Source organism: Balaenoptera borealis (assembly GCF_965194805.1).
Source record: "Balaenoptera borealis genome assembly, chromosome: 1".
Lineage (NCBI taxonomy): Eukaryota > Metazoa > Chordata > Mammalia > Artiodactyla > Balaenopteridae > Balaenoptera > Balaenoptera borealis.
Genome location: NC_138860.1, coordinates 77296770 through 77324473, shown reverse-complemented (window position 1 = coordinate 77324473; position 27704 = coordinate 77296770). Strand labels below are relative to the sequence as shown.

General features: G+C 46.1%; 1 protein-coding gene and 1 long non-coding RNA gene across 10 annotated transcripts in view; one reads left to right on the top strand and one right to left on the bottom strand.

Moving 5' to 3' along the window:
- Nucleotides 1-27704, bottom strand: part of LOC309636047 — a 197408-nt gene that overhangs the window by 106042 nt on the left and 63662 nt on the right. The window lies entirely within an intron of this gene.
- The window catches only part of LY9 (lymphocyte antigen 9), a 28708-nt gene continuing 19428 nt past the window's right edge, over nucleotides 18425-27704 (top strand). For all 9 annotated transcript variants that reach the window (XM_082405572.1, XM_082405577.1, XM_082405575.1 and 6 more), the window contains exon 1: nucleotides 18425-26379. In XM_082405572.1, the coding sequence (XP_082261698.1) occupies nucleotides 26256-26379 (124 nt within the window). In that variant the 5' untranslated portion in view covers nucleotides 18425-26255. The remainder of the gene's footprint in view (nucleotides 26380-27704) is intronic.

Genomic DNA, 27704 nt, shown 5'->3' with positions numbered 1-27704 from the left:
CCAGCCTAAAACCATTCTTTCTTTTCTTTTAATGACAAATTCTTTGCCCAACACTCCTATAAAAACCCTCCATTTTGTACAGCTCCTCAGAACACCTTTCTATTTACTAAATGGTATGCCGATCTATTCATGAATCATTGAATAAAGACAATTAGATCTTCAAATTTACTCAGTTGGATTTTGTTTTTTTTTAACACCTTTCAATTGAAAAACATATGTTCTTTAGATCTAAGGGAAAAAAATTTTTATTATTTCTTTCTTAAATTTCTTCTCTCTGTTTTCTTGACTCTCTCTTACTGGAACTTGTATTATTCAGATGTTGGGGTTGCTGGGCTGATTCTTTAACTGTCTTATCTTTTCTCTTTTATTTTTATCTCTTTGCCTTTTGCTCTGCTTTCTGAGTTCCTCAACTTAATTTTCCAAAAATTCCATTGTTTTTTATTTATTTCTGTTATCATATATTTTTATTTTCTAGAGTGTTTCCTTATTTTCTGATTTTATCAGTTTTTCTTATTTGGCATTCTATTTCCTTTTTTTTAAGGTTTTATTTTATTTTTTTCCTCCAATTTTGAGATATAATTGACATACCGCACTGTATAAGTTTAAGGTATACACCATAATGATTTGACTTACACACATCATGGGATGATTACCACAATAAGTTTAGGGAACATCCATCATCTCATGTAGATATAAAATTCTATTTTATAGAATTTTATTTTATAGAAAAATATAAAATTTTCTATTTCTAAAGAAATAGAGAAAAACTTTTTTCCTAGGGATGAAAACTCTTAGGATTTACTATCTTAACAACTTTTACATATAACACACAGCAGTGTTAATTATATTTATCATGCTATATATTACATCCCTAGTACTGATTTATCTTATAACTGGAAGTTTGTACTTTTTGACCACCAATTCATCCAATTCTCCCTCCCCCCACCTCACTGTCTCGGGTAACCACAAATCTGCTCTCTTTTTCTATAAGTTTGTTTGTTTGTTTTTGAGGTATATTTGACCTACAACACTGTGTTAGTTCCTATTACACAACATAGTGATTTGGTATTTCTATACATTTCAAAATAATCACCAGGATAAGTCTAGTTACAATATGTCACCATTCAAAGATACACATAGTTATTAACTATATTCTCCACACTGTACATAACTATTTATCTATCTGTGATTGTTTTAAGTTGCTGATCTCTTAAGTTCAAAGACATTTTAACAACCCTGAATTTTTATCCCTTCCTCACGTTTACTGTTTTTGACATCATATTTTACATCTTTTTGTTTTGTGTATCCCTTAACTATTTATTGCAGATAGAGATGATTTTACTACTTTCGTCTTTTACCTTTCCTACTCGCTTTATACATGGCTGATCTGCTACCTTTACTGTATATTTGCCTTTACCAATGAGATTTTTCCTTTCATAACTTTCATGTTTCTAGTTGTGGCCTTTCTTTTTCACTTAGTGAAGTCCCTTTAACATTTCTTATAAAGCTGGTGTGGTGTGAACTCTTTTAGCTTTTGCTTGTCTGTAACACTTTTGATTTCTCCATTAAAACTGATTGAAAGCCTTGCTGGGTAGAGTATTCTTGGTTGAAGGTTTTTCCCTTTCATCACTTTAAATATATTGGGCCACTCCCTTTTGGCCTACAATGTTTCTGCTGAAAAATCAGGTGATATATGGAAGTTTCCATGAATGTAACTTGCTGCTTTTCCTTGCTGCTTTTAATATTCTCTCTTTATCTTTAATTTTTGACATTTTAATTACAGCACATCTTGGTGTGTTCCTCTTTGGGTTGATTCTGTTTGGGACTTCCTGGACCTGTGTGTCTGTTTCCTTTCTCATGTTAGGGAAGTTTTCAGCTATTATGACTTCAAATATGTTCTCTGCCCCTTGCTCTCTCACTTCTCCTTCTGAGACCCCTATAATGTGAATGTTAGTATGCTTGATATTGTCCCAGAGGTCTCTCAAACTGCCCTCATTTCTTTTTATTCTTTATTCTTTTTTTCTGTTCCTCTACACTGATTTCCCTTACTCTGTCTTCCAGATCTCTGATCCGTTCCTCTGTATCATCTAACCTACTTTTGATTCCATCTAGTGTACTTTTCATTTTAGTTATTGTATTCTTCATCTCTGTTTGGTTCTTCTTCATATTTTCTAACTCTTTGTTAAAACTTCTAACCGCTCACTCTGTTCATCTATTCTTCTCCTGAGTTCTATGATGATATTTCTTTTTTCTTTTTTTTTTAGTGTTTATTTGGCTGCATCAGGTCTTAGTTGTGGCACGTGGGATCTTTCACTGTGGTGCATCAGCTCTCCATTGCAACACGCAGGCTTCTCTCTAGTTGTGGCATGCAGGCTCCAGAGCACGCGGGCTCAGTAGTTGCAGTGCGTAGACCCTCTAGTTGTGGTGTATGGGCTCCAGAGACTGCAGGCTCTGTAGTTGTGGTGCGCAGGCTTAGTTGCCCTGTAGCCTGTGGGAATTTAGTTCCCCAACCAGGAATAGAACCCATGTCCCCTGAATTGGAAGGTGGATTCTTAACCACTGCACCACCAGGGAAGTTCCTATGATAATATTTCTGATCATTACCTTGAACTCTTTATAGGGTAGATTGCCTATCTCCACTTCACTTAGTTCTTCTGGGCTTTTCTTTTTCCTTCATTTTGAACACATTTCTCTGTCCCTTCATTTTGCCTAATTTGTTGTTTTTATTTCTATGTATCCAATAGATTGGCTACATTTCTTGACCTTGGAGAAGTGGCCTTTTGTAGGAGACATCCTATGTGTCCCAGCAACACACTCCCTTCTGATCACTGGAGCTATATGCTTAGGGATGTTCCCTATCTGGGCTGTGTGGGTCCTTCTATTGCTGTGGGCTGACTACAGTGGGTCATCTGGTAGGCGTGACTGGCCCCCAGTTGATTGCCAGGTCCTGTCTTATGCAGAGGCTGCCAGCCACTGGTGGGCAGGTTTTGTCATGAGGCTGCTGGCTGCAGGACCCCAGGAGGGCCAGGGGCTAGTCTTGGTCCACTTAGGTAGAGCTGGGTTCTGGAGTGTGTGGTTACAGAACCAGGGGTCCCAGATCTAGTGTTGGCCTGCTGGTGAGTGGAGCTGGATCCTGGGGTAACTGGCTAAGTGGTCCAAGGTCTCTTGGAGCTGCTATCAGCCTACTGGTGGGTGAAACCTGGTCCTGGGCCTAGTGCAGGCTCACTGTGGGCAGAGCTGGGTCCCAGGTCTCTGCCATCAGGGCCCTAGAGATTCCCAGAGTTGGTGTTTCAGGCCACTGGTGGACAGGGCTGGGGCCCAAGGGGTCCTGGAGCTGATGCCTGCCCACTGGTGGGTGAAGCTGGTCCCAGGGCGAGTGCCAGGCCACTGGTGTGAGGGGCTGGGTCTTAGGCCCTCTGGTGGAAGTGGCTATGGGCTCAGGGTGTCTTTAGGACCAGGACTGCTGGTAGGTGGGGCTGCACCCCTGCCCAGCTAGCTTCTTGGCCTGGGGCATCCCAGTACTGCTGCCAACAGGCTGGTGGGCTGGGCCAGGTCCCTGCACTAATAAGCTAGAGGGAGGATTCCAAAATGGCACTTGCCAGCACCAGTGCCCAGGTAGTAGGACAAGTTCCCCAAAATGGCTGCCACCTGTGTCTATGTCCCCAAGGTGAGTTCCAGGGGCCTCCTGCTTCTCCGGAGGCTCTCCAAGGTCAGCAGGTAGGTCTGATCCACCCTGGGTCACAGAGTATGTGAGATCCTGTGTGTCCACTTTAAGAGTGGAGTCTAAAAGGAACCCTCCTACACCATTGGTGGGAATGTAAATTGGTGCAGCCACTATGCAAAACAGTATGGAAGTTCCTTAAAAAACTAAAATTAGAGTTGCCATATGATCCAGTAATCCCACTCCTGGGCATATATCCAGAAAAGATGAAAACTCTAATTTGAAAAGATACATGCACCCCAATGTTCATAGCAGCACTATTTACAGTCCCCAAGACATGGAAACAACCTCATCAATAGTCTCTCTGTAAATAGTTATAATTTTGCTGTGCCTGTGGGAGGAGATGAGCTCAGGGTCTTCCTACTCCTCCATTTTCCATTCTATTCCTTTTTTTTTTGTGGAGGGTAGAGTTGTTTTACAATGTTGTGTTAGTTTCTGCTGTACAGCAAAGTGAATCCGCTATATGTATACATATATCACCTCTTTTTTGGATTTTCTTCCCATTTAGGTCACCACAGAGCACTGAGTAGAGTTCCCTGTGCCATACAGCAGGTTCTCATTAGTTATCTATTTTATACATAGTAGTGTAAATATGTCAGTCCCAATCTCCCAATTCATCCCACCCCCCCTTTCCCTCCTTGGTGTCCATACGTTTGTTCTCAACATCTGTGTCTCTATTTCTGCCTTGCAAACAAGTTCATCTGTATGATTTTTCTAGAATCCATATATATGTGTTAATATATGAAATTTGTTTTTCGCATTCTGACTCACTTTGCTCTGTATGACAGTCTCTAGGTCCATCCATGTCTATACAAATGACCCAGTTTTGTTCCTTTTTATGGCTGACTAATATTCCATTGCATATATGTACCATATCTTCTTTATCCATTAGTCAGTCGATGGGCATTTAGGTTGCTTCCATGGCCTGGCTATTGTAAATAGTGCTGCAGTGAACATTGGGGTTCATGTGTCTTTTTGAATTATAGTTTTCTCAGGTTATATGCCCAATACTGGGATTGCTGGGTCATATGGTAATTTTATTTTTAGTTTATTAAGGAACCTCCATACTGTTCTCCATAGTGGCTGTATGAATTTACATTCCACCAACAGTGCAAGATGGTTCCCTTTTCTCCACACCCTCTCCAGCATTTGTTGTTTGTAGATTTTTTGATGATGGCCATTCTGACTGGCGTGAGGTGATACCTCATTGTAGTTTTGATTTGCATTTCTCTAATAATTAGTGATGTTTTCAGGTGCCTGTGGCCAACTGTATGTCTTCTTTGGAGAAATGTCTGTTTAGGTCTTCCACCCATTTCTTGATTGGGTTGTTTGTTTTTTTGGTATTGAGCTACATGAACTGTTTGTATATTTTGGAGTTTAATCCCTTGTCAGTTGCTTTGTTTGCAAATATTTTCTCCCATTCTGAGGGTTGTCTTTTCTTCTTGTTTATGGTTTCCTTTGCTGTGCAAAAGCTTTTAAGTTTCATTAAGTCCCATTTATTTATTTTTGTTTTTATTCTCATTATTCTAGGAGGTGGGTCAAAAAAGATCTTGCTGTGAATTATGTCAAAGAGTGTTCTGCCTATGTTTTCCTCCAGGAGTTTTATAGTGTCCAGTTTTACATTTAGGTCTTTATTACATTTTGAGTTATTTTTGTGTATGGTATTAAGGATTGTTCTAATTTCATTCTTTAACCTGTAGCTGTCCAGTTTTCCCAGCACCACTTATTGAGAGACTGTCTTTTCTCTTCTTTGTATTTAATTTTTGTTAGTGTGATTAATATGCATCTCAGCCTGTTTCTCCTTGAGTTTATCCTGTATGTGACTCTCTGCGCCTCCTGGACTTGATTATTTCCTTTCCCATGTTAAGAAAGTTTTCAACTATAATCTCTTCAAATATTTTCTTAGACACTTTCTCTCTCTCTTCTTCTTCTGGCACCCCTATAATTCGAATATTGGTGTGTTTAATGTTGTCCCAGAGATCTCTGAGACTGTCCTCAATTCTTTTCATTCTTTTATCTTTATTCTGCTCCATGGCAGTTATTTCCACCATTCTATCTTCCAGCTCACTTATCCATTCTTCTGCCTCAGTTATTTTGCTATTGATTCCTTCTAGAGTATTTTTAATTTTAGCTTTTGTGTTGTTCATCAGTGTTTGCTTGTTCTTTAGTTCTTCTAGGTCCTTGTTAAACATTTTTTGTATTTTCTCCATTCTATTTCTGAGATTTCGGATCATCTTTACTATCATTACTCTGAATATTTTTTCAGGTAGATTATCTATTTGCTCTTCATTTATTTGATCTTGTGGGTTTTTATCTTGCTCGTTTGTCTGCGACATATTTCTCTGCCTTCTCATTTTGTTTAACTTGCTGTGTTTGGGGTCTCCTTTCTGCAGGCTGTTGGATCGTAGTTCTTCTTCCTTCTGGTGTCTGCCTCCAGTGGGTGAGGCTGGTCTGGTGGCTTGTGTAGGCTTCCAGGCAGTGGGACTGGTGCCTCCGTTCTGGTGGGTGAAGCTGGATCTTGTCCCTCTGATGGACAGGGCTGCGTCAGGTGGTGTGTTTTGGGGTGTCTGTGAGCTTAGTATGGCTTTAGGCATCCTGTCTGCTAATGGGTGGGATTGTGTTCCTGTCTTGCTAGTTGTTTGGTGTGGGACATCCAGCACTGGAGCTTGCTGGCCCTTAGGTGGAGCCGGGTTTTAGTGTTGAGATGGAGACCTCTGGGAGAGCTCTCACTGATTAATATTCCCTGGGACCAGGGGTTCTCTGGTGGTCCAGAGTCCTCGACTTGGCTCTCCCACCTGAGGTTCAGGCCCAAAGCCTGGCCAGAGAACTAAGACCACACAAGCCACGTGGCTTGAAAAAACAAAAAGGAATAAAGAAAGAAAACGAACAGACAAACAAAACCCCAAGTCAAATGGTAAAAGCAAAACCAAACAGACAAAAACACACAGAGAAACACACAGACACACAAAAACAGAGAATAAAGGGAAAGAGAGATAACTAAAAAGAAGAGAGCAACCAAACAGTAAATGAACCTGAAAATGAAAACAAACAATAAAAACGAAACTAACAAAGACAAAAAACAAATCAAAAACAGAAAGTAAAGTTAAAAAAAAGTCAAAAAAGCATAAAACAAACACACAAAAATGATCAAAAAAAAGATAAAAACAAAATAAAAGAAATAAGAAAATAAAAGGAAAAAACACAAAAGATAAAAGTAAAGTAAAAATAGAAACTATAGGTTAAAAAAGATAAAATCAAAACCAAGCAAAGAAAAAAAACAAGAACAAGGAAAAAACACAATATAACAAAAAAGTAAAGTAAAAATAGAAAAAAATTTTTAAATATATTAACAATAGAAGCATAAAAAATAAAAGAAAAAATATGTAAAAAATAAAAGAAAAAGGACAACAACAGAAAAAACCAAACAACAAAAATAATTGTAAAAATGATAGCATTTTCCTGGGGCTTCAGCTGTCAGTGTCCTTGCCCCCTCAGTGAGCCACAGTGAATCCCTGCCTCCACCTGAAGTCCTCCAAAACCTCTAGGTAGTTCTCTGGACCTGCTGTAGGCACTTCGGGGCCAGCTCAGACTCTGAACTGTCCCAACTCCTGCGTGTCCTTGCCCCCAAAGTCCACAGTTACCTGCAAAGTCCACAGCCTTAATTGTGGGAACACTTGTCTATTCAGATATTCTACAGATGCAAGGTTTACCAAGCTGACTGTGGGCATTTAATCAGCTGCTCCTGAGGCTGCACGGAGAGATTTCCCTTCCTCTTTGGTTGCACTGCCACTGGGGCTCAGCTTTGGTTTTGGCCCCACCACTCCATGTGGGCCACCCTCAGGCATCCGTTCCCCGCCCAGGCAGGAGGGGGCAAAAGCAGTGGCTGATTAGAGCTCACTTGCTCACTCAGGCCAGGGAGAGGGAGAGATAGAGCCGTCACAGTTGGGATGTGTGAGGACTGCCTTGTGGCGGCAGAGGCCAGCAGGAAGTTGCAACAGCCTGAGGCGTGCTGTGCGCTCTCCTGGGGAATTTGGCCCCAGATCGCAGGGCCCTCAGCAGTAGCAGGCTGCACAGGCTCCCGGAAAGGTGTGGGCAGTGGCCTGCTCTTGTTCACAGGACCCTTGGTGGCAGGGGCAGCAGCAGACCTGCCTCTGGGGTCCAAGATAGCAGCCGCAGCTCACGCCTGCCCCTGGAGCTTGTGTAGGCAGTGCCCTGCCACCTGTGAGTGCACAGAGATAGAAGCTCCTATGGCAGGCCTGCTCCTCTCCTTGCGCACCCCCCAACAGTGGTCTCTTGCCTCTCTGGCAGGCCCAGGTTTCTTCCCAGACTCCCTCAGCTGTAGTGCATTAAGCCCCCTCAGGCTGTCTTCACACAGCCAACCTCAGACCTCTGAAGCCCGAGTCTCAGCACTCCGCCACCACCCACCCCAGCAGGCGAGCAGACAAGCATCTCAGGCTGAGTAGTGCCGGTCAGCACTGACCCTCTGTGCAGGAGTCTCTCTGCTTTGCCCTCTGCACTCCTGTTGCTGCGCGCTCCTCTGAGGCTCTGAAGCTCCCCCCAAATCCCCACCAGTGAGGGGGCTTCCTAGTGAGTGGAGACTTTTCCTCCTTCACAGTTCCCTCCCAAAGGTGCAGGTCCCACCCGGTTCCTTTGTCTCTTTTTCTTTTCTTTTTTCCTTTGCCCTACCTGGTTACGTGGAGATTTTCTTGCCTTTTTGGAAGTCTGAGGCCTTCTGCCAGCTTTCAATGGAGGTTCTGTGGGAGTCGTTCCACATATAGATGTATTTTTGATATATCTGTGGGGAGAAGGTGAGTGCCACGTCTTACTCCTTTGCCATCTTGAGAAGCTCCCCACTCCTTTTTAAAAATGTAATGTCTTCTCATATGTTTCTAAGAATATTAAATACATGTTTAGGGGCTTTTATTTCATTTTCTCTTGCTCCCTGCATTATCTGTCTTCCAAGTTCCTTTTTTTTTTTTAATTGATTCTGTTTTTTTGGAGACTGTCTTTCTCAACTGAGGTTTTCCTCAAATATCTTGTGATTCCAGCAACCCATTTATATTTCAGAATAAATCACTAACTACTTGACTAGAAGATTTGTGTGTAATGGATGGAGTTTGTCAATCCTCACTGTAAGTGAAATGGGAACCAAGGTAATCAGCTGAGAGTGAAAAAAGAGAAGATGTTCAAGGTCTCTCTCACACCTAACTTATGATTTTGGCTCCATTGTTTATATATGGTTCAAACTCTAGATCAACCTATTTAGCACTTCAGAGCAGCTTGATGTCAGAACCTCCTAGAAAAGACTTTCTTCTTATTTTAACTTCTTTCTTTTGCTAGCTGTTGAGCATTCAAGGAAATTTTAGGCTAAAGATCCCATTTTCTTCTTCCTTTATCAAAAGCAGAAAGAAAAACACACACACACAATGGTATAGGTCCCAGATTTTTATGAAACTTCCTGATAGTCTTCAAATCTTAAAAAGAATGTTCTCAACTCTAATCCATCTAGTTATTCATGCATTGAAAAAATATTGAAATATCTACCACAAGCCAAGAACTCTATTACCCTTTGGGTTTACAGTTGTAAACAAAATAGATACAGTTCTTGTCCTCATGGGGTGAATGTCTTGTGGGGGAGACAGACAATAAACAAGTAAACTAATGTGGTGCTCCAAGGACAATGATGCTTCAAGGATAAAGGACGGCGCTGCCTGAAAAAATGTCAGCGTTACACCCTCTACTGGACTCTTAATTGCCCTCCCCACCATGTTATAATGGTTACAAAATTCCTGAGCCCACCTGGGCGATGCCCACCTGGGCAACAGGACCTGTCCCAAATAAGGAAAGGCATATGTCCTGTCCCATTCCCACCCTATAGAAGGAAGGTATATGTGCCTCGACCAATCAGTAAATGAAATTTTCACCTTGGACCATTCCTTTGTTTTCTGGCTATAAAAACTGAGCAATAGCACATGTTCGGGCTTGACTGTCCCAGACTACTAGGAAGTTGACACGCTGTTCTGGCAGCGACCCTTCCCTCCAATAAATTCTATCTTCTTTACATTCTGCCTTGTGTCCAGAAGTTATTTTCCAACCCGCGTTCAGACCACGACAACTAACAAATAAATATATATTTACAAATTGTGATAATTTGACAAAACTGAACCGGGTACAATGACTATGAATAAGAAGTAAGATCCGCTTCAATAAGGTGGTCAAAGGCTGCTCCAAGGAGATGAAATTTAAGTTGAATCTGGGCCGTCTGAGCCCATTTACTTAAATTTTAACAAAAAAATAATGTATATGTACAAAATTTAATAGTTTTGTTAATTATGTATTATCATTATATATTAACTATGTTTCAAACCATTCAAGTTTTCTTATGTGAATAAGCCCTCTTTTCTTTCTGAACACTTTAAAACACAGTTAAACAAAACATAAACAGATTATTTTAAGCTGAAGATATGTAGCAGTTTCTTGTTTGTTTTGAACTCGGTTTGCAAAAGAAATCAGTTTTACACTTAATCAGAATCGATGTCTCTCTCTCACTCACACCAGGAAATGCTGGTATCAGGTCACACTCTCTCTCTGTGTAGACTTCCTTATCTCTGTGTCTCACAGGATGACCCTCTTCTCACATTCTTCCTCTTGGCTTCTCCGCATGTCAAGGTGAAATCTATTTAATCTGCAAAGCTCCCAGGATCAAAAAGAGAAGAAACTCTTTCCTCAAGTAGCAGAGTAGGAAGGAACCTGAATAAACAATGATCACAGGTTAGGAATTGGGTAAAAGGAAGAGAAGAAAAGAAATGGGAAGACAGGGAAGCAGGGGAAGGAGTATTCCAGGAAGAAAAGTCAGAGGTGTGAGTGGGCTGGAGACCCCTTGAGGAAGCTGGATCTGGGGATGGAGCTGAAATGTCCTCCTGGCCCCATAGAGAGGGAGGGAGAATGTTAATGTCTGAAGCCAATTATCCTGTTTCCTTGTGTCCCATTACACCCAGCATAGGCTGCTCCTTAAAATCTTGTCAGATTCACACTTCAAACACCTATTACATGCTGTGTATTGGAGATGCAGAGAAGGGTAAGCATGGGCTTTGTCATGGTTCAATGGAGAAGACAGACACATGCACAAAGGCCATTATACAGCATGCTCAAGGCTCTCCTAAAGTCATTTACTAGGGTTAGCTGCAGATCGTGATGATTGTAACGGTGAGTGCCCCAAGGGGTGGGAATATATCCAGACCTCTTCTTCACTGTATCTTCAATGACTAGAACAACACAGGGTGCCTTAAAAATGCTCTGTAAATGCATGTTGCTTAATGAAGAAAGAGGTGCAAAAATATTTATACCTTAGGTAGTGGGCAGACATCATAGGGTTTTAAGCGAAAAGAAACACAAGCATTGCTTTCATTTAGACTTAACCCGCTAGCAGCACAGTCAGGAGGATGATTGGAGGGGAGGGGAGTTAGGAGACCAGGTGAGGAATACGTGAAGTGAGGAAGGTGTGAGCAATGGCTGGTAGCGTGAGGAAGACGAGGGCTCTAAAAAACCAGCTTTCTGCCTTTGGCAACAGGAAGAAAACAAGGGGTGTGGGGAGAGGCATGGGCATGGGGCAACATCGGTCCTGGGAAGGACTGTGACCCGAGAGAAGAGGTCCAGCCCACGTGGCTGAGGAGAGCAGGTCGAGGGTAACAGAATTGAGAAGTAGCCCCTGAGCTTAGCTATCAGGATGCTACTGGGGCAAACCAGCCACAAGGGGTTGACGAGTGAATGGCTGGTGAGGAACCAGAGACAGCGAGCAGAGACAACTGTTTCAGAGGTCAGTGGAGAAGAGGAGAGGAACAGGTGTGTTTGGACCAAGGCGGTTTCCTGTCATGGCCTGTGGAAACCAGGAGAGGCCACCCTTGCCCACCGGAGGAGCACAGCCCTGTTACCCTCTCGGAGCAGCTCTAGGCAGGGGTAGGGGCTGAGGCTTCTCTGAGGACACAGGCAAGGAGGTCTGGGACCCCTCCTCGCTGGGCTCTGCAGGACTGAGTGGGGATGGGGGAAGCACCTTCCCTCAGGGAGTCCCGGGAATGAGCCAATACCCAGCTGAGTCTGCTGCAAGTCCAGACATGGGGGTCTGGGGCCGACAGAAGGTGGGCAGAGCGAGATGGTAGTGCCAGAACCCTCATCTCCTGCCACCCCAGAGACGCTCCCTCCTGCAAACTAATCCTGCCCTATTTTTCTTTAACCACTCCTAGAACCCTGAGGAAGGCAGGCAGGGATGCTGTGAATCTGGACCGAGTCTACAGTGAAAGGTTCTCAGAAGGAAGCGGTTACCTGAGCAGAGGGGCCTGACAGGGAGGGAGCTGGAGCTCTGGCTGATGGGGTTCTTGGCAGTACAGCGATACCTGTCACTGACCCCAGATCTCCAGGACATGCTGAGAGTGGTACCCCCGTGAGACACAACTGCCCCCTGGCCTTGGGGGTCCCAGCTCTACTTAACATCCTCTCCAGCCTGGTCCATCCAGCAAGCCAGGGTGATGAAGCAGGTCCCATCCTTCATGATCTGAGAGCTGGCCGTGATATTGGGCTCTTGCAGACCGTCTGTGCCAAGAAGGGATAGTTCAAGCTATGAGAAGGCTCTGGCCTGGCCAAGCAGAGGAGAAGAAAGGTCAGAGTTCAAACGTAGGCCCTCTACCCCCCCACCCCCACCCACCATAGATGCGCAGGGTGAAATCCTTGGTCATGTTGATCAGGGGACTCTGCAGAGTTATCCAGGCTCTATAGGAGCCAGAGTCCTGCAGCCTCAGGGAGCTGATCTGAAAAGAGTAGTCGTGGCGGAGGACATTCACTCTCCTGCTCTTGGGTCCCTGAGTCCCAGCAACCAGGATTGGTTTGCCTGCCGGTCCTGGTTGCAAAATAGCCACAAGCCCTGGAGAGCTCCAGGTAATCTTTTCAACCTCCTGCCCCACCGAGACCTCCAGGGGCAGAGTGGCTGACTTCCCAAGGGTGCTGACCACTATCTCCCCTACTGAATCCCCTCCCAGGATTCCTGGTCCTGCAAATGGAGAGAGAAAACCACAGCTTCAGCGTCAGGGCCTCCCTGCCCACTTGGGGCAGCCACAGGTCCCATCCAGCCCCTCCTGCCCAGACCCCTCCAGCCTCCCCATCAGCTCCAGCGGGTCTCCTCCCTCTCCCCTGACCACACGGACCAACCCTGGCCCACCCACTCTCTCAAGGGTGTTCGCCGCTCTCCTTGGGGCCTGAAGGGGACAAGACTCCTCCCTCCAGCTTCCGTCCACCCCAGAGCTGCCGAGCAGGGTGTGTGCTTGGGTTTCAGGTACCTGTGCATGAGGGCGGCACCAAGACAGGGAGGGAACTGCTGTTACTGACTGGGTTCTTGACCACGCAGGTAAAGTTCAGAGCACCGTTCCCAGGTCTCAAGGAGACACTGAGGACAGACCCTCCGTGGGACACAGCAGTCCGGGGCCCCAGGGCTGTCCAGCTGTAGGTCGCAGTGCCCCCTCTGCTTTCTGCCATGCACGTTAGTACGACGAGGCAGTGTCCGTTCCCACTCATCCTGGAGCTCACTGTGACACGGGGCCGGGCCAGCTGCTCTGTGCGTGCAAAGAAGAACCAACGGAGGACTGGAAAACTGCTCTGGGCCTCCCCTTCACAGGGCAGAAGCAGGAGGCGTGGCTGCCAAGACCCTGCACCACCCTGAATACACATAAGGAACAACAGAGGCAGAAGCTGGCCACGTCTATTCTCAAGCTTTGGGCTTTATAAGGCATGTCACTTAATATCTCCTCAGATTCCCAGAACAATCTTATGAAGTAGCTAAGGAAGGTGTTATATCTACTCTATTTAAGTTAGTTGCCCAGAGTCTCATCGATCCCAAATCCAATGGATCTGACCTCAAAGCTGAATTCCCACCCTGCACTGAGTAGATGAAGGCTGTCTGTACGGGCAAGCAAGGAACCGTGTTGTAATTACATCTTTCCCCAGTAGGGGGCTCTGCAATATACACTGAGCTTCCAGATGCTGAACGAGGCTCCCAGAGGATGTGGCCCTATACCTTTGAGGTTTCTCCTACGTCCTTGCATTCCCTTCCACCTCCACTCCATCCCTTCTTACCCCAGGACCAGGCACCCGGATGCTCTCCTTAAGGTACACATAGTCTCGTTATTTGCCCACCTGCCTCCCCAGGCCAGAATCAGGAGGGTTTGAGGGCAGCCGCAAGAGCAGTTGCAGACAACAGACAATCAGGACAGGCAACAAAGTCACAAGGCTTGGGAGAAGGCTGCTCTGGTATTGGGCCTCTGCCCTGGGGTCCACCTAACAGTAGCCCCAGGGGCAACTCAACTGTGCAAAATAGGACAACACAGCCCAGAATGTCCCCCAGGAGAAGGCAAGCTGGAGATGTCCACTGCTGGGTAACTTTCTGCTGCCTCACTCCAGTGTGTCTTCCGTAGACCAGGCCCTGGGATCCAAACCCTTCCTCTGTGACTCCTCCTGCAGGCCCTTGTCTCCTCAGTGTTCTCTCAAGCTCAGGAAGATAAATACAGGGACATATGGGAAATCCAGGGTGTGGCATTGGGGTACCTGAGTTCTATTCCCAGCCCTCTGCATCCTTCTAGCTCTCTGTCATGGGTATGTCATTTTTTTCTCTCTGAGACTCAGTCTCCTTAGCCTAGAAATCCAAACCCCTTTCCTGCCTGTTAGCAAGGTTGTCACGAACCGCCAGTGACTTGGGAAATACCCTGTGAAGGATGAAAGCCTGGCCCTTTATCATCACTCTGGCCCCAGGAGCCCTCTCTGGAAGACCCCCACCTCTGATTGGTTAGCACAGCTTTATATCCTGCCCAGAATCCACACTGAGCTCATCCTGCCAGAATGACCATCAGCATAGTGAGAGGGCTCTCCCACCACCCCTGGGGTGAACAGTCCTACCCCAGGTCCCAGCAGCCCCTCACCCAGTGTTCCCTTGCCCCGTCTGAGGAACGGGCCGCAGCCATTCCAGGCCAATTTATGGCAGAAATGCTTTCTCCCCAGCCATGTGAACCTGACCGCGGCAATTCCATCATCCCCGACTTAAAAAAAAAAAAAAATGCCTTCATCTAATAGGAATATTTCCTGTCGCATAACCCAGGAAAATGTCTGAGAAGGTTCTCCACTTTCTCTCCATCACTTAGCTTCCTGTGTTCATCCTCACTCATCACTGGTACCTTTCCTGCTACCCACTGTAGAGGAACGGCTCTGCCATGGCATCATGGTGACCTTGCCTGGTGAACTTGCCATCCATGGCATCATTGTTCTTCAAGCAAAGACTAGAATCACAGTTAATCCGAGTCTTGCAAAAGGCCTTGTGATCGCCCCAGAACATGACAGGACGGTGGCCTGTGAGGCATTACCTTGAAGCCATCTCCCACGGGTCTCCCACCGGTCCCTCCTGGGAGGCTGTCATGAGCAGTTTGTCATGAGGTTCGGGGCTTCCTGCTCCACCCCCGCAGAACAGAGCTGCTGACTACAAAACCTCTTCTCTGCAGTCTAGAATTTGTTTCTCAGCAACCCCCATTATGTTCATCCGGTCCCTTTTTTCTCAGTGTCATCATTTCTGGGGTGTGGGATGAGGACCCAGGGATCTGGGACCTTTGGCCCCTCTCCCTCTCACTACCTATATAAGTAATAAGCTGTTTGAATCTAAAAGTACCTGACTGTGTCTTCACTGGCCGATCTTGCGGCTGCATATGCCTGGCACCCCCGACTCCTTGTCCCCTTCGTAGTTTCCCCCGCTAAAACAATCGTTTAAATTTGCTTAGTGAATATGATAATAGTGTTCTCGTACATCTGTACAGAGCTTTACAAAGCTCTTTCCCATGAATTTTATTCTCACAGAAGGTAGTGTTCCTATCTTAGCAAGGAGAAAGCTCAAGGCCACACAAGTAGGTTGTGGCAGAAGCCAGTTCTCAGGGCCTGAAATACCATTCTCTGCCCAGACTCAGGGGTTCTGCTGCAACTGGTCTGGGACACGTCCTGGGCCCCAAGACTTTTCAGGATATTCTCCCAGGTAACTCTACTTTCCATGTTTTCCCCCAGTGAACATGTGTTAGCCTTGTAATTAGAAAGAAAATTATAAATGTAACCAAAAGAGAAGTGGCAAAGGCTATAAAAATGACTGAACGGGACTTCCCTGGTGGCGCAGTGGTTAAGAATCCACCTGCCAATGCAGGGGACATGGGTTCGAGCCCTGGTCCGGGAAGATCCCACATGCCGTGGAGCAACTAAGCCCGTGCACCACAACTACTGAGCCTGCGCTCTAGAGCCCACGAGCCACAACTACTGAAGCCGAAGTGCCACAACTACTGAAGCCCAAGTGCCTAGAGCCTAAGACACCGCAATGAGAAGCCGATGCACCACAACAAAGAGTACGCCCGCTGGCCACAACTAGAGAAATCCTGTGCACAGCAATGAAGACCCAAAGCAGCCAAAAATAAATAAATAAAATAAATAAATTTATTTTAAAAAAAAAATGACTGAAAGACAGTCACCACACACACCCACCTGTTGCCGTTCCCCAGACACTCACCATAGACGTGCAGGCTGTACTCCCAGGCATGGGTGATGCGGGAACTCCACAGATTAACATGGGCTCGGTAGGACCCTGCATCCTCCCAGCTCAGGTGGCTGATCTGCAGGGAGCAGCCTGGGCCCACCACACTCAAACGACCCCAGTACTGCGTTTCTGCCTGGTAAAAGCTGTCTGGCCCTCCGGGTTCTACCAAGGTTACCATGGCTATTGCCCCGGGGACCGAACGACACATCCAGGAGATGCTCTCCACCTGCTGTCCATCCTGCAGCTGCAGGGGCAAAATGACAGACCCCTCTAGGGTTCCAGTTACCACCATGGGGGCTGAGTCATCTCTGGAAGCCCCTGGTCCTGCAAACACAGAACAGAGGCTTCAGAGGCAGCCTATTGCATTGGAGGCTCACAACAGGCCTGAGAGAGAGAGTCAGGGCCATGATTATCATTCCTATTTTATAGGTGAGAAAACAGAGACCCACAGAATTTACGTGCCTTGCTCAAGACTACATAGCTAGTTAGGGATAGAAGTAGAACACAACTTGGTCACTCCTCCACACCAAAGTGGTCTCCTTCAGCATTTACATTAATTAACATATGAGGAAATAATCAATGAAGGCTGTCCTAAGGGTTTCAGGTACTAAGTGTGATGGAGAGTAAGCAAAATTCTTGGGAGGGGCCTATGGGGGCAGTGATCTCTGCCGTTTCTCTGAGTCACTCTCTTGCCGATTCAGGGAATAGGACCAGAACTCACTTAGCCCAGCTCCATCCACAGCAGGCACTGCTTTCCAGCATCCCCCATAATTGCTTATTTGGCCACTTCTGAAACAAAAGCCAGCTCCTCTGAGGCCCAGTCAGGAATCTGGGAACATATCTTTCTAGAGCAGGAGGGCTGGTGCTGTGCTAGCCAAGCCAGGTTAAGCGTGGTCAGTGGGACAGTCATTTGGATACTAGCCTATACTGCTCTTGAGAGAAGAGTGTAACACCAGGGCACTAGTCAGACTGCCCAAGTTCAAGCCCTTGCTCTACCAGGTGCTAGCTGTGTGATCTTTGGCAGGTTACTTAACCTCTCTGAGTCCTGGTTTTCTCACCTGTGAAACAGGGAGTGCCATCTTCCAGGATTTTGTGAGTGTTAAATGAGATAATGCAAGTAAATGCCTCACTATGGTATTATTAAAGATACTTAACGTCACTGAAATAAGTTGGTGACCACATCTTGTTTGCATCCTTACCAAAACTAGTCAGTGCTCTTGCAGAGAAATGTAAAAAAAACACTCCTAAGTAGTGCAGTGCGACCCACCTCTATTTTTGCAACACTGATACACAGTCCCAGGAGGCAGAAAGTCTGAAACTGACTCAGGTCTGCTGCATAGTTATTTAAAGAGAAAAGGCTGCCTGGCCCAGGGAGGGATGCAGGTCCTGATTCAAACTGGAATCCAGAAGCACTGGCTGCATCACTGATTCCTAGGCCTGGTGGTGAGGTTTTTCTGCTGAAAGTTGAACTGAGAAGTCCTGTGATAGCAGCTGCGGTGACGAGGGGTAAGAGAGTGGTGGCTGTCTTGTGGGAGTGGGGATTCCACACGGGGGGATGTACAGCATCCTGTGTGCCCACCACAGAGTCCACTGGACGGCCTGCTGTTCATTTCTTCCATGGAGCTATTCTGGCTCCACTTGGAGGATTGTGCAAATAGTCTGGAAGCATGCCAAGGCAGTGCTGGCACCAGATGGATCTTTCTCATCCCAAGTTGGCCCAGGACCTAAAGTCTGGCCTGGAGGAATTCCACCTTGACCAAGCAGCTATGCTCACCCTTGCACCCTTGAGTGCAGTAACTCGTTAAGCCTAGTTCAAGTGCTGCTTCCTTTCTGGAGCCTTAGCTGAGCTCCATACTTCCGGTCTGGCCATGCCTTCCTCCTAGTTTCCTTCAGCCTGTGCTTTTGTTGGCTTGTTTTGTTTAAAGCTTTTACTTCATTCTGCCTCATACAACTAGCTGGGTTGTTTGTCTTTCCCCATAGTTCATGAGCTCCCCAGGAGAAGGTAGAAGGGAATTAGTGTCTGAGCAATAAAGTAAAGTAAGGCTGAGAGTTTAGCCACGTGGTTAGGTGCAGTGGGATGTGTGTAGAGCTTCCCTTTCTGAATCCTGTTTCTGGATTCAATGAGGGAAAGAGACACAAAGGGATCAGATCAGTACATGAAACCCCAGTGCCAGACACTGCTGAGTACGTTAAGCACATTATTTTATTTAACTTTCCCAACAAACTAGTAAGGTCCGTATTCTTATTCCCACTTCACAGATGAAGACCATGAGACTCAAAGAGCTTAAGAAAATTACTTTCCCAGAGTCACCAGCTAGGTAGCAATAGAGGTCACATGAAACCCAAGTTCGCCTGACCCCGAAGCTTATGCTCTGTGGACTACACTGTGCTGCCAGCAGCAGAATTGCACCACACCTAATTCCTCCCCGTGTGCCACTGACCCCTTTCCCCACCACACACACACACACAGCACAGGACCAGCACACAAGAGGCCTCAACAAATGTTTCTGGAATTGAACCGAAGAAATATGAACATTTCTTAGGGCAAGACCTGTCTCACCCATTCTTTTGCCACGTGCCCTAGGGATGCCCCGTCAACAGTGACCTCCAAGGGCCTGGCCTGGATGCCACAGAGGAAGGGAAGCTCACAGATGTGCTTGCTTCGTGGAGGGATATGAAAGTGGAGGCAAGGGGAAGCTTCCAGGAATCCGGCCTCTGAGTTTCAATTCTGTGACTTTGGCTGGGGACACTGTGGTTCTCTGAGTTTCCTTGCTGCTGCTGCATTCCCACAGCTGGGCAGCGCTGACTTCCGTTCTCACAGATCACCAGCTGTGTGCCAGAAGATGTCACCTAATCTCTCAGTCCATCGTCTGTAAAATATGCTTAATACTATCTGCCTTATCTACATCACAAGATTGTTGTAGGGATCAGATTATTTTATTTATTTATTTATTTAATAAATTTATTTGTTTTATTTATTTATATTTGGCTGTGTTGGGTCTTCGTTGCTGCGCACGGGCTTTCTCTAGTTGCGGTGAGCGGGGGCTACTCTTCGTTGCGGTGCGCGGACTTCTCACTGCGGTGGCTCCTTTCGTTGTGGAGCACGGGCTCTAGGTGCGCGGGCTTCAGTAGTTGTGGCGCACGGGCTTAGTTGCTCTGCGGCATGTGGGATCTTCCTGGATCGGGACTCGAACCTGTGTCCCCTGCATTGGCAGGTGGATTCTTTACCACTGCACCACCAGGGAAGCCTGGGATCAGGTTATTTTAAATTTGAGTAAAAGTTCTTTATAAACTGCCAAGTTTTAAACACATTTAAAGGATTCTACAGCAGGCTTAGGGGACACCCTAAAGGCTGGGGTGGCGGCCACCCTGAAGACAGGTGACCCTGATAACCAGTGCAAGCTGGTTTCCTCCTAAATGAGGATGAAAGCGAAAGACTGAAACTCTGGAGACTAAGAGCAGAACCTGGCCCCTCACCATGGGTTTCTTAAGAGCTCTGTTCCTCTGGCCTGCGGTTCTCAAGTCTGTTTCCTGCCACCACTCAGGTCCTTGGGGGCATGGGAGTGAGCAGTAAGGACCCAGAGGGACAGGAACAGCCACGAGGTGCCAGGTTTGAGATCCCCTACTGAAGTCATTTATGCGACAGGAAAGCCCAATTCACAATAAAGGTGACTCTCAGAGGCTTGGGGGAGAGAGACATAAGAGGATCATGCTTGAAATGGCAAGATGCAAACGAGGTCCTGGAACTGGCTGTGGCAGATCTCCTATCTCATGCCTCCACCATCGGTCTGTCTGGGGACGTCCAGGGTCCTTGTGACTCACTAGCAGAAGAAGTGTGAAAGTGACAGGACACAATCTGGGTTTGCATGGTCTGAGATGATAGCACACGCACCCCTCATACACACACACACCTCACACACACACACACACACACACACACACACACACACACACACACAGAGTCTGGCTCCCAGCGAGGCGGCATCTTCAGTGAAAATGACCCATTGCTGGAGAAACCCAACAGGCAGGCAGGTAGAGGTGCCTGGGAGGCAGTGGCAAGGACAGACTTACCAGTGAGAAGACCATGGAGGAGCAAGGACCACAGTAGAGAAAGACCCATAATATGCAGCGAACTGGCCTGCCTCACGACAGCTGATAGGCTGTGTGCGTGTAAATATCAGCCCACAAACATTTCCCATTTTTAGAGTTCACCGCTTTAATCACATGCAGCTTTTGAGTCACATGATATGAAAAAAAGGGGATATGAAAGAAAGAAGTGTGAGAGGCAGCAGAGTGAGCTATTTAAAAGCCAAAGCTGACGACGTCGCAGCCTTGCTTTAAACCCTTCTAAGGTCCCCCATCCCCTACAAGGTAAAGTCCAGGGTCACAGTCCTGACAGATGAAATCCTTCAGGATCTGCTGGCTTCCCGACATGAGCTTGGCCTCATGTTGTCACCGAGTCTCACATCTTGGACTCCCCCCCACATACCTTATGATTTCTCACCATTGTAAATTGACTCCTGCAATTCGGCTTACTGGACTACCCTAGTCCCTGCCACCTGGCTCACCTGCCTCCCTCTAATATCCTCCCATTCCCCGACTAAAGTCATCACCGCCTTGAGAAAGGCTTTGCCTGAAATGCCACACTAGAACAGTTGCCCTCTTCTGGGCCTCTCAGTTTCCCCCTACTCGCCTCTATGGTAACACCCATCCTGCTGTGCCATAAACATCTGCTTACTTGCATACTCTTCCTAGTAGTCTCTCAGCGCTTTGAGGGTAGGGCCTACTTTTTTCACTTTTCAGTTCCCAGTGACTAGCTCAGTATCAGCATATAGTAAGGGCTTAGTTCCTACATGCTTGGTAAGTCCATGAGCAGACACGGAGTCAACAGGCAGAGAAGAACGAGCCCAGAATGGCCCAAGGACAAAAATGTGACAGGCACAGGCTTGGCTGTAGCTTCTTTAGCACAGAAACAAGGCTGGAAGGATCCAGGGAACAAGACTTTTGGGACCACCTCTACCTCCAACCATGAAGGACCACCAGATATCATTTTACTATCTTGCCCTGTTAGTGGTACGGTTGAGGGAGTTGTGTGAAAAGTCCTGGTCCATGGGTGGATGGAGAGAGAGGGGACAGCTGGGGCAGGTATTGAGCTCCCCTCCCCACCTCTCCACACCAAGGAGTCCTGATGGCTTTGCTAGGCTATGCAGACTCCTCTGACATCTCCATGAGAAGGTGACTGTGACTAGTGTCTCCTGTCGCTAGTCACAATCTAGTCAGAAGTAAGGCTCCCTTACTTCTCGGACTTTGATAAGTATCTCCCTGGCCTTCAGTGTGTGGAGGCTAGGTGTCCCGACAAGACTTGAAGAGAATCTATGTTGCTTTTAAGAACGTCACCAATGGTCTCCCATCAGTCACATCCTATAGACCCTTTGGTCCTTATCTTCTATGACCGCTTGGTGGAATTTGACGTTGGAACACTCCCTGCTTGAAACCGTCCCTGGAGGGTGCTCCGGGATGCTATTCTCACTGGGTTCTCCTCACTCAATTATTCAACACACATATGAGCTCCTGCTGGGAGCTGCAAAGGCACTGTGCTGAGACTGGGGATTCAAAGATGAAAAGAAGTTTCTGCAAGCATGTTGCTCACAGGCCAGTGGGAAAGTCACATCAATAGAAAAATAAAGTTATGTGAGTGATGTAGCCTCAGGAGGGATTGGGTGCAGTGGGGTGTGTGTGAAGCTTTTTGATCTGAATCCTGCCTCTGCTGCTTGCTAGCTCTGTGACCTTAGCAAACTACCTTCCAGTCAGTAAGACTCTCCCACTCTCATTTATTTCCCTGAAGGTGGTTTTAGTGCTTAAAAAAATCATTCATAGGTTATACTGCTTTTAAGAATTCATATTCAGGGACTTCCCTGGTGGTCCAGCGGTTAAGAGTTCGCTCTCCCAATGCAGGGGGCCTGGGTTCGATTCCTGATCAGGGAACTAGATCCCCTGTGCTGCAACTAAAGATCCCGCACGCGGCAACGAAGATGCTGTGTGCCGCAACTAAGACCTGGCCCAGCCAAATAAACAAATACTTAAAAAAAAAAAAAGAATTCATATTCAATTTACTAAAAAAAAAACCAAACAGACAAATTAAAAACCTGTCAGCCTTAAGGCCAGTTCAGCTTACAAACATATTGTTCCATTTACAAGTCAGGAAACTTCTAATAACCCTTTTTAGGGGCTAATTGATAATATTTGACTCATTTTACAAATGTATAAATTGATTCCCTTAAGGACTTCAAACCTCACTATTGAATGTCATATATTTAATTTCCTTCTAAAGTATTTTAATCAACAAATAAGCCTCCCCAAATACTTAAAGAGAGCTTATAAATCTAATAACTAAAGTTTTAAATATGGTAATTCTTAAGTTGTTTTAAAATATTCAATACTTCATATATACTTAAGATTTCCAACTAAAATCAAAGTGTAAATCAATTACTCAATTAACACAGTTCAAATCAGAACCACAAAGTTAACTATTACTTTAATAAGCTGGATTTCTTAAACAATACATATGCTTAAACAAAAAGTATTAACTGATATCTTGAACATGTCTATTCTGAATTCCTTATCTTTCCAGGATTGAAAGATTCATAACTACAAAGGAAACAATCATCTCAATCCCAGCTATTCCCTGGGCCACCTTCTCAACCAAGGACTGTTGCTTAATGACCAGATATCACTGAGACTTTAGCTGATGGTCCCTTTATTTACTTTGCTGATGCCCTCTAAAAGGCTGGTCTCATGCCCTTGTCCCCTAGATTCAATTTGCACACTGTGATATTACCTAATTTTTCCCCTTCCTGCAGCTACAGAACTTGATTTTTCCTTTGCATTTATTTTTGCTCTTAAGATATTTAACTCTCTTTCCATTTAGGTGTAAAGAGCTTTGAACTTGCCAAAATTCTATACTCTTTTCATATTCTTCCAATCTTTAGGAATAGTACATATTAGAACCCCACATAACATTAAAAATAAAGTCCAAAAAATGCAGTTGTGTAAAATGCAGGGTCGTCTTAATTGCAAAGTTATTAAAGGGCTGGTTTGGGGCTCATGGTGAATCTATGCAACTAAATTTGGGACTATGGTTGCAGGATCCAAATTTCAGCCCAGGCTGGAGTTTGGTGCTACCTGAAGGCAATGCCCAGTAAATAGGAGCCTGTGACTGGCTGGATTTCCAGGACAGTAGCAGGGGTTCCAGACTTTCCAGTCATTTGCACCCTTTGCTGGCCTGGTACAAGGACACTGAGAAACTGGAGATGCTGGGGCCAACCTGCCTCCACTCTGCTTCCCAACACTAGGTGCCTTTGCATCCATGGCCCAATGAGAATATTAGCCCTCGCTGTGTGAAGACAGGGGCTGGGTGAGTAAAGACCCCATTTGCCAACTGCATTATATCAAAACTCACATTATTTTAGATTTTTATTGCACTTAATTACTATACTTAAATGATACTTCATTTGGATTCTGTGTATCACAAGACTGCGTCTACCTATGTTCACAACTTCAAAGAAGGTCCTTCCAATGACTTTTCCTTCACTAAGCCTCAGTTTCCTCATCTCTAAAATGGGAATAATAGGAGTACCAACCAAATAGGGTTGATTTGAGGATTAAAAGAGAAAACGTATGTAAAACTCCAAGCACAAAGCCTTACCCACAGCAATTACTCAACAGATGTGATTATTTTTATTATTATCAATATCTTTGAACCCTCTCCCACCTTTCTTCTCTCTTCCCATCCAGGCTGTCCCTGCTCTCATGCTCTTACCTGGGCTCCCTAGTGACCTGTCTTCTCATATCTCAGTCTCATTCCTTCCATCCACCTTCCACTCTGCTGCTGGAGTAATCTTTCTTCAAGTCCTTGAGTCATGCCATGCCTCTGCTTAAAAACACTTGCTGGACCATCACTGCCTGTAGTCTTATGTCTTAGTCCATTTGGGCCACTATAACAAAGATACCACAGGCTGTGTGCCTTATAAACAAGAAATTGAGTTCTGGAGGCTGGGAAGTCGAGGATCAAGACACCAACATGTTTAGCGTCTGGTGAGAGCCTGCTTCCTGGTTCATAGACAGCCATCTTCTCACTGTGTCTTCACATGGCACAAGGGGTGAGGGAGCTCTCTGGGGTCTCTTGTATAAGGACACTAATCCCATTCTTCAGGGCTCCACCCTCAAGACCTCATCATCTCCCAAATGTTCCACTTCCTAAAACCATTGCATTTGGGATTAGACTTCAACATGTGAATGTTGGGGAGACACAAACATTTAGTCCATAGCTCCTAGGTTGTAAGACCCTTTATCTGAGCTACAGCAACCATTCCTGGCCCCATGTCCTGCAGTTCTCTCTAGGCAACCATATTCTAGCCACAAGGCCAGTACTAGAGTGAGGTGAGAGGGGTGTCTAAAGCACAAATTTAAAGAGGACTTCCCTCTCAGGATTCTGCAACATCAGCTCATGACCAGCCTCTGAAGAAGCTCTCCATGGGCAGAGGCCTGTTATCCTAATTGACCCCCTCTCTCCCTCCTTCCTCCCAGACCTCCTGGGTTCAAATTCTCACTAACTACAAAACTCAGAGCAAGCTACTTACTCTCCTTATACCTCAGTTTTCTCATCTATAAAGTGGGGATGATAAAAAATACCTATCTCATAAAGCTGTTGTGAAGACTAATGAGTTAATATGTGTCAAGTTTTAGAAGAGGGCCTAGCACCCAAGAAGCACTCACTGAATGTTAGCTAAAGCCACACACTCCACCATCCTGAAGTTTTCTAAGTCCTCTAAGGTTATAGCCTAAGTAAACATATAAATCTCAAGATACAACAAACTACAGCTTAACCAGCTATTACACTATCAATTGAAAGAAGAAGTCAGCTTCCCAAGGCAAATAAAGGGAATTATGCTACACCCCCACCCCCCCGCAACTTACCTTCTCAACTCAGCCAGTTCTACAACTGTCACCTGCAACATCCATCCTCAGCACAGTTTCCCTGGTGTTTTTTCAGGATTAATTCAAAGTCTTTCAGTTGCATTGACAGGAAGCCAACACAAACTGGCTTAAGCAAAATAGGGAATTTATTGGACCATTGTATTAGTTATCCATTGCTGCGTAACAAACTGCAAAACTTAGCAGCTTAAAACAATAAACATTTATTATCTCACAGCTTCTGTGGATCAAGAATCCAGGCACAGCTTAGCTGGGTGCCTCTGGCACAGGGTCCCTCACTAAGCTACAGTCAAGGTGTCAGCCAGGGCTGCAGTCATCTCAAGGCCCTCCTAGGGGAGGATCCACTTCCAATTTCATTCCTGTGGCTCTTGGCAGGCCTCAGGTTCTCATCGACCATTGGCCAGAGACATCAGTTCCATGCTGGATGCTGGCTGGAGGCCTTCCTTATCTTGGGGCCCTGCAGTTCACAGCATAATACCTGGCTCCTCGCATGAGCTCAAGGAGGGATGGGGGTGGAGAAAGAGAGCCCAAGATGGAAGCCACATCCCATCCCTTCTGCCACATTCTGCTCACTAGAAGCAAGTCACAAAATCTATCCCACACTCAAGGAGAGGTGATTACACTAGGGCATGAATACCAGGAGGTAGAGATGTTTAAGCTGCATCTTCAGAGCCAAGTTTAGAACCTAAGTCTCCTGAGGCTGAAGCAAGTGATAGCCGCTATTGGTTTGCAAATCCCATGAAGGTTATTAATCGACTTGGGACCTCTACCCCAGCCTGAGCATGTGGGAGGAGCTGGTGGTGCTGGGTATAAACAACCCTCCCTGGGACACACACACACACACACACACACACACACACACACACACACACACACACACACATGCAATTGCGGAAGCTGTGGTATTTCCTCCGTCAGCATGTTATCTGAAAGTAGATCATCATGGCGAGCCCAGGAAGACAAACAGATGGCTGGGCTCTACAACCTTTCTCCAATAAGCCACCAAAGAGTCAGCCACACATATCCTCTCCCTTTCTGTGGACCCCTCTCCTCTTCCTGCTCATGGGTAAGTCCACACTATGGTCACCGCTGCTTGCTACTGGTATTCCTCTGAGGCTGGTCACATTTCTGCTGGGGATTCTAATTGTTAAAAGCAGGAAATGCTTCTCCTTTTGGTAATGATTCTGCAAGTTCCACCTTACTCTGAGCTCTGTATGTGTGTGTGTGAGTATGCATAGTTACATACCATGAATAGGTGACATTCTAGCCCCGGTCACAAATAACTCTGGGCTCAGACTCTATTCCTCTCACCTTCACATTTTCCTGCTAAGAAATACTGGGTGATGAGTTTGTTCCGTATACGCTGTGGGTAAAACACACAGAGAGATACAGGGAACTTGTCCTGAGGACAAGCCACCTGTCAATTTCCTAGGGAGGGATAGAACTGCTGGAGCTTCTTTCTACATCCTGCCTTGTTCATCACATGTATGGAGGCTTCATTGGGGATCTGGAGATGGTCTGGTTGCCCTCGGCTAGGTGGCTTCTATGTGAATATCCTTTCTCCCCACCATCCTACCTCCCCCTCAAGGCCCAAGTCCTGCTAGTTTCTGAGAAACATTTCTCAAGAGCATGGCCTGGGTCACCCCTCTCCAGTGGGCAGAGCTGACCCAGTACCCCAGGGAGGATCTCAACCACCTGGGCTTGGAGGTCATTGGATGTGGCTGTGGCGGTTACTGTCCATCTGGAATCCTGCTTCCTCACCAGGGATTCAGGGAGGATAATGCAGGTACCACTAAGGACCTGACAGCAGTGAGGATGGAGGTGGGCATGGGCAGTGAGGAAAACTCTAGAAAACTCTTAGATGCATGTATGGGGGTAGAGGGAGCCTAGACCTCAAGGCTGAATTTTAGTTTGACCTCCTTTCCCTTTTTTTTGGCTGTGTTGGGTCTTTGTTGCCGTGCGCGGGCTTCTCATTGCTGTGGCTTCTCTTGCTGCAGAGCACGGGCTCTAGGGCGCATGGCTTTCAGTAGTTGTGGCGCAAGGGCTTAGTTGCTCTGTGGCGTGTGGGATCTTCCCAGACCAGGGATCGAACCCGTGTCCCCTGCATTGGCAGGTGGATTCTTAAGCACTGTGCCACCAGGGAAGCCCCCTCTCTTCACTTTCTATTTCATCCTTGCTCACCATAAAAACACAGGCAGCAGCAGGGCTGTTTATATCCACACCCAACTCTCGAGGTGCTTCTTGGTTATGTTGGATAAACCTGGAATTAGCCACATCCAACGACCCCCAAGCCTCAGATGGTCAATGCAGGGAATTTCAAACAGTTCAGGGCAAAGAGACATCTCCCTCTGTCTGGCTCCACCAATTAGGGTTACCTCAAACCTCACTGTT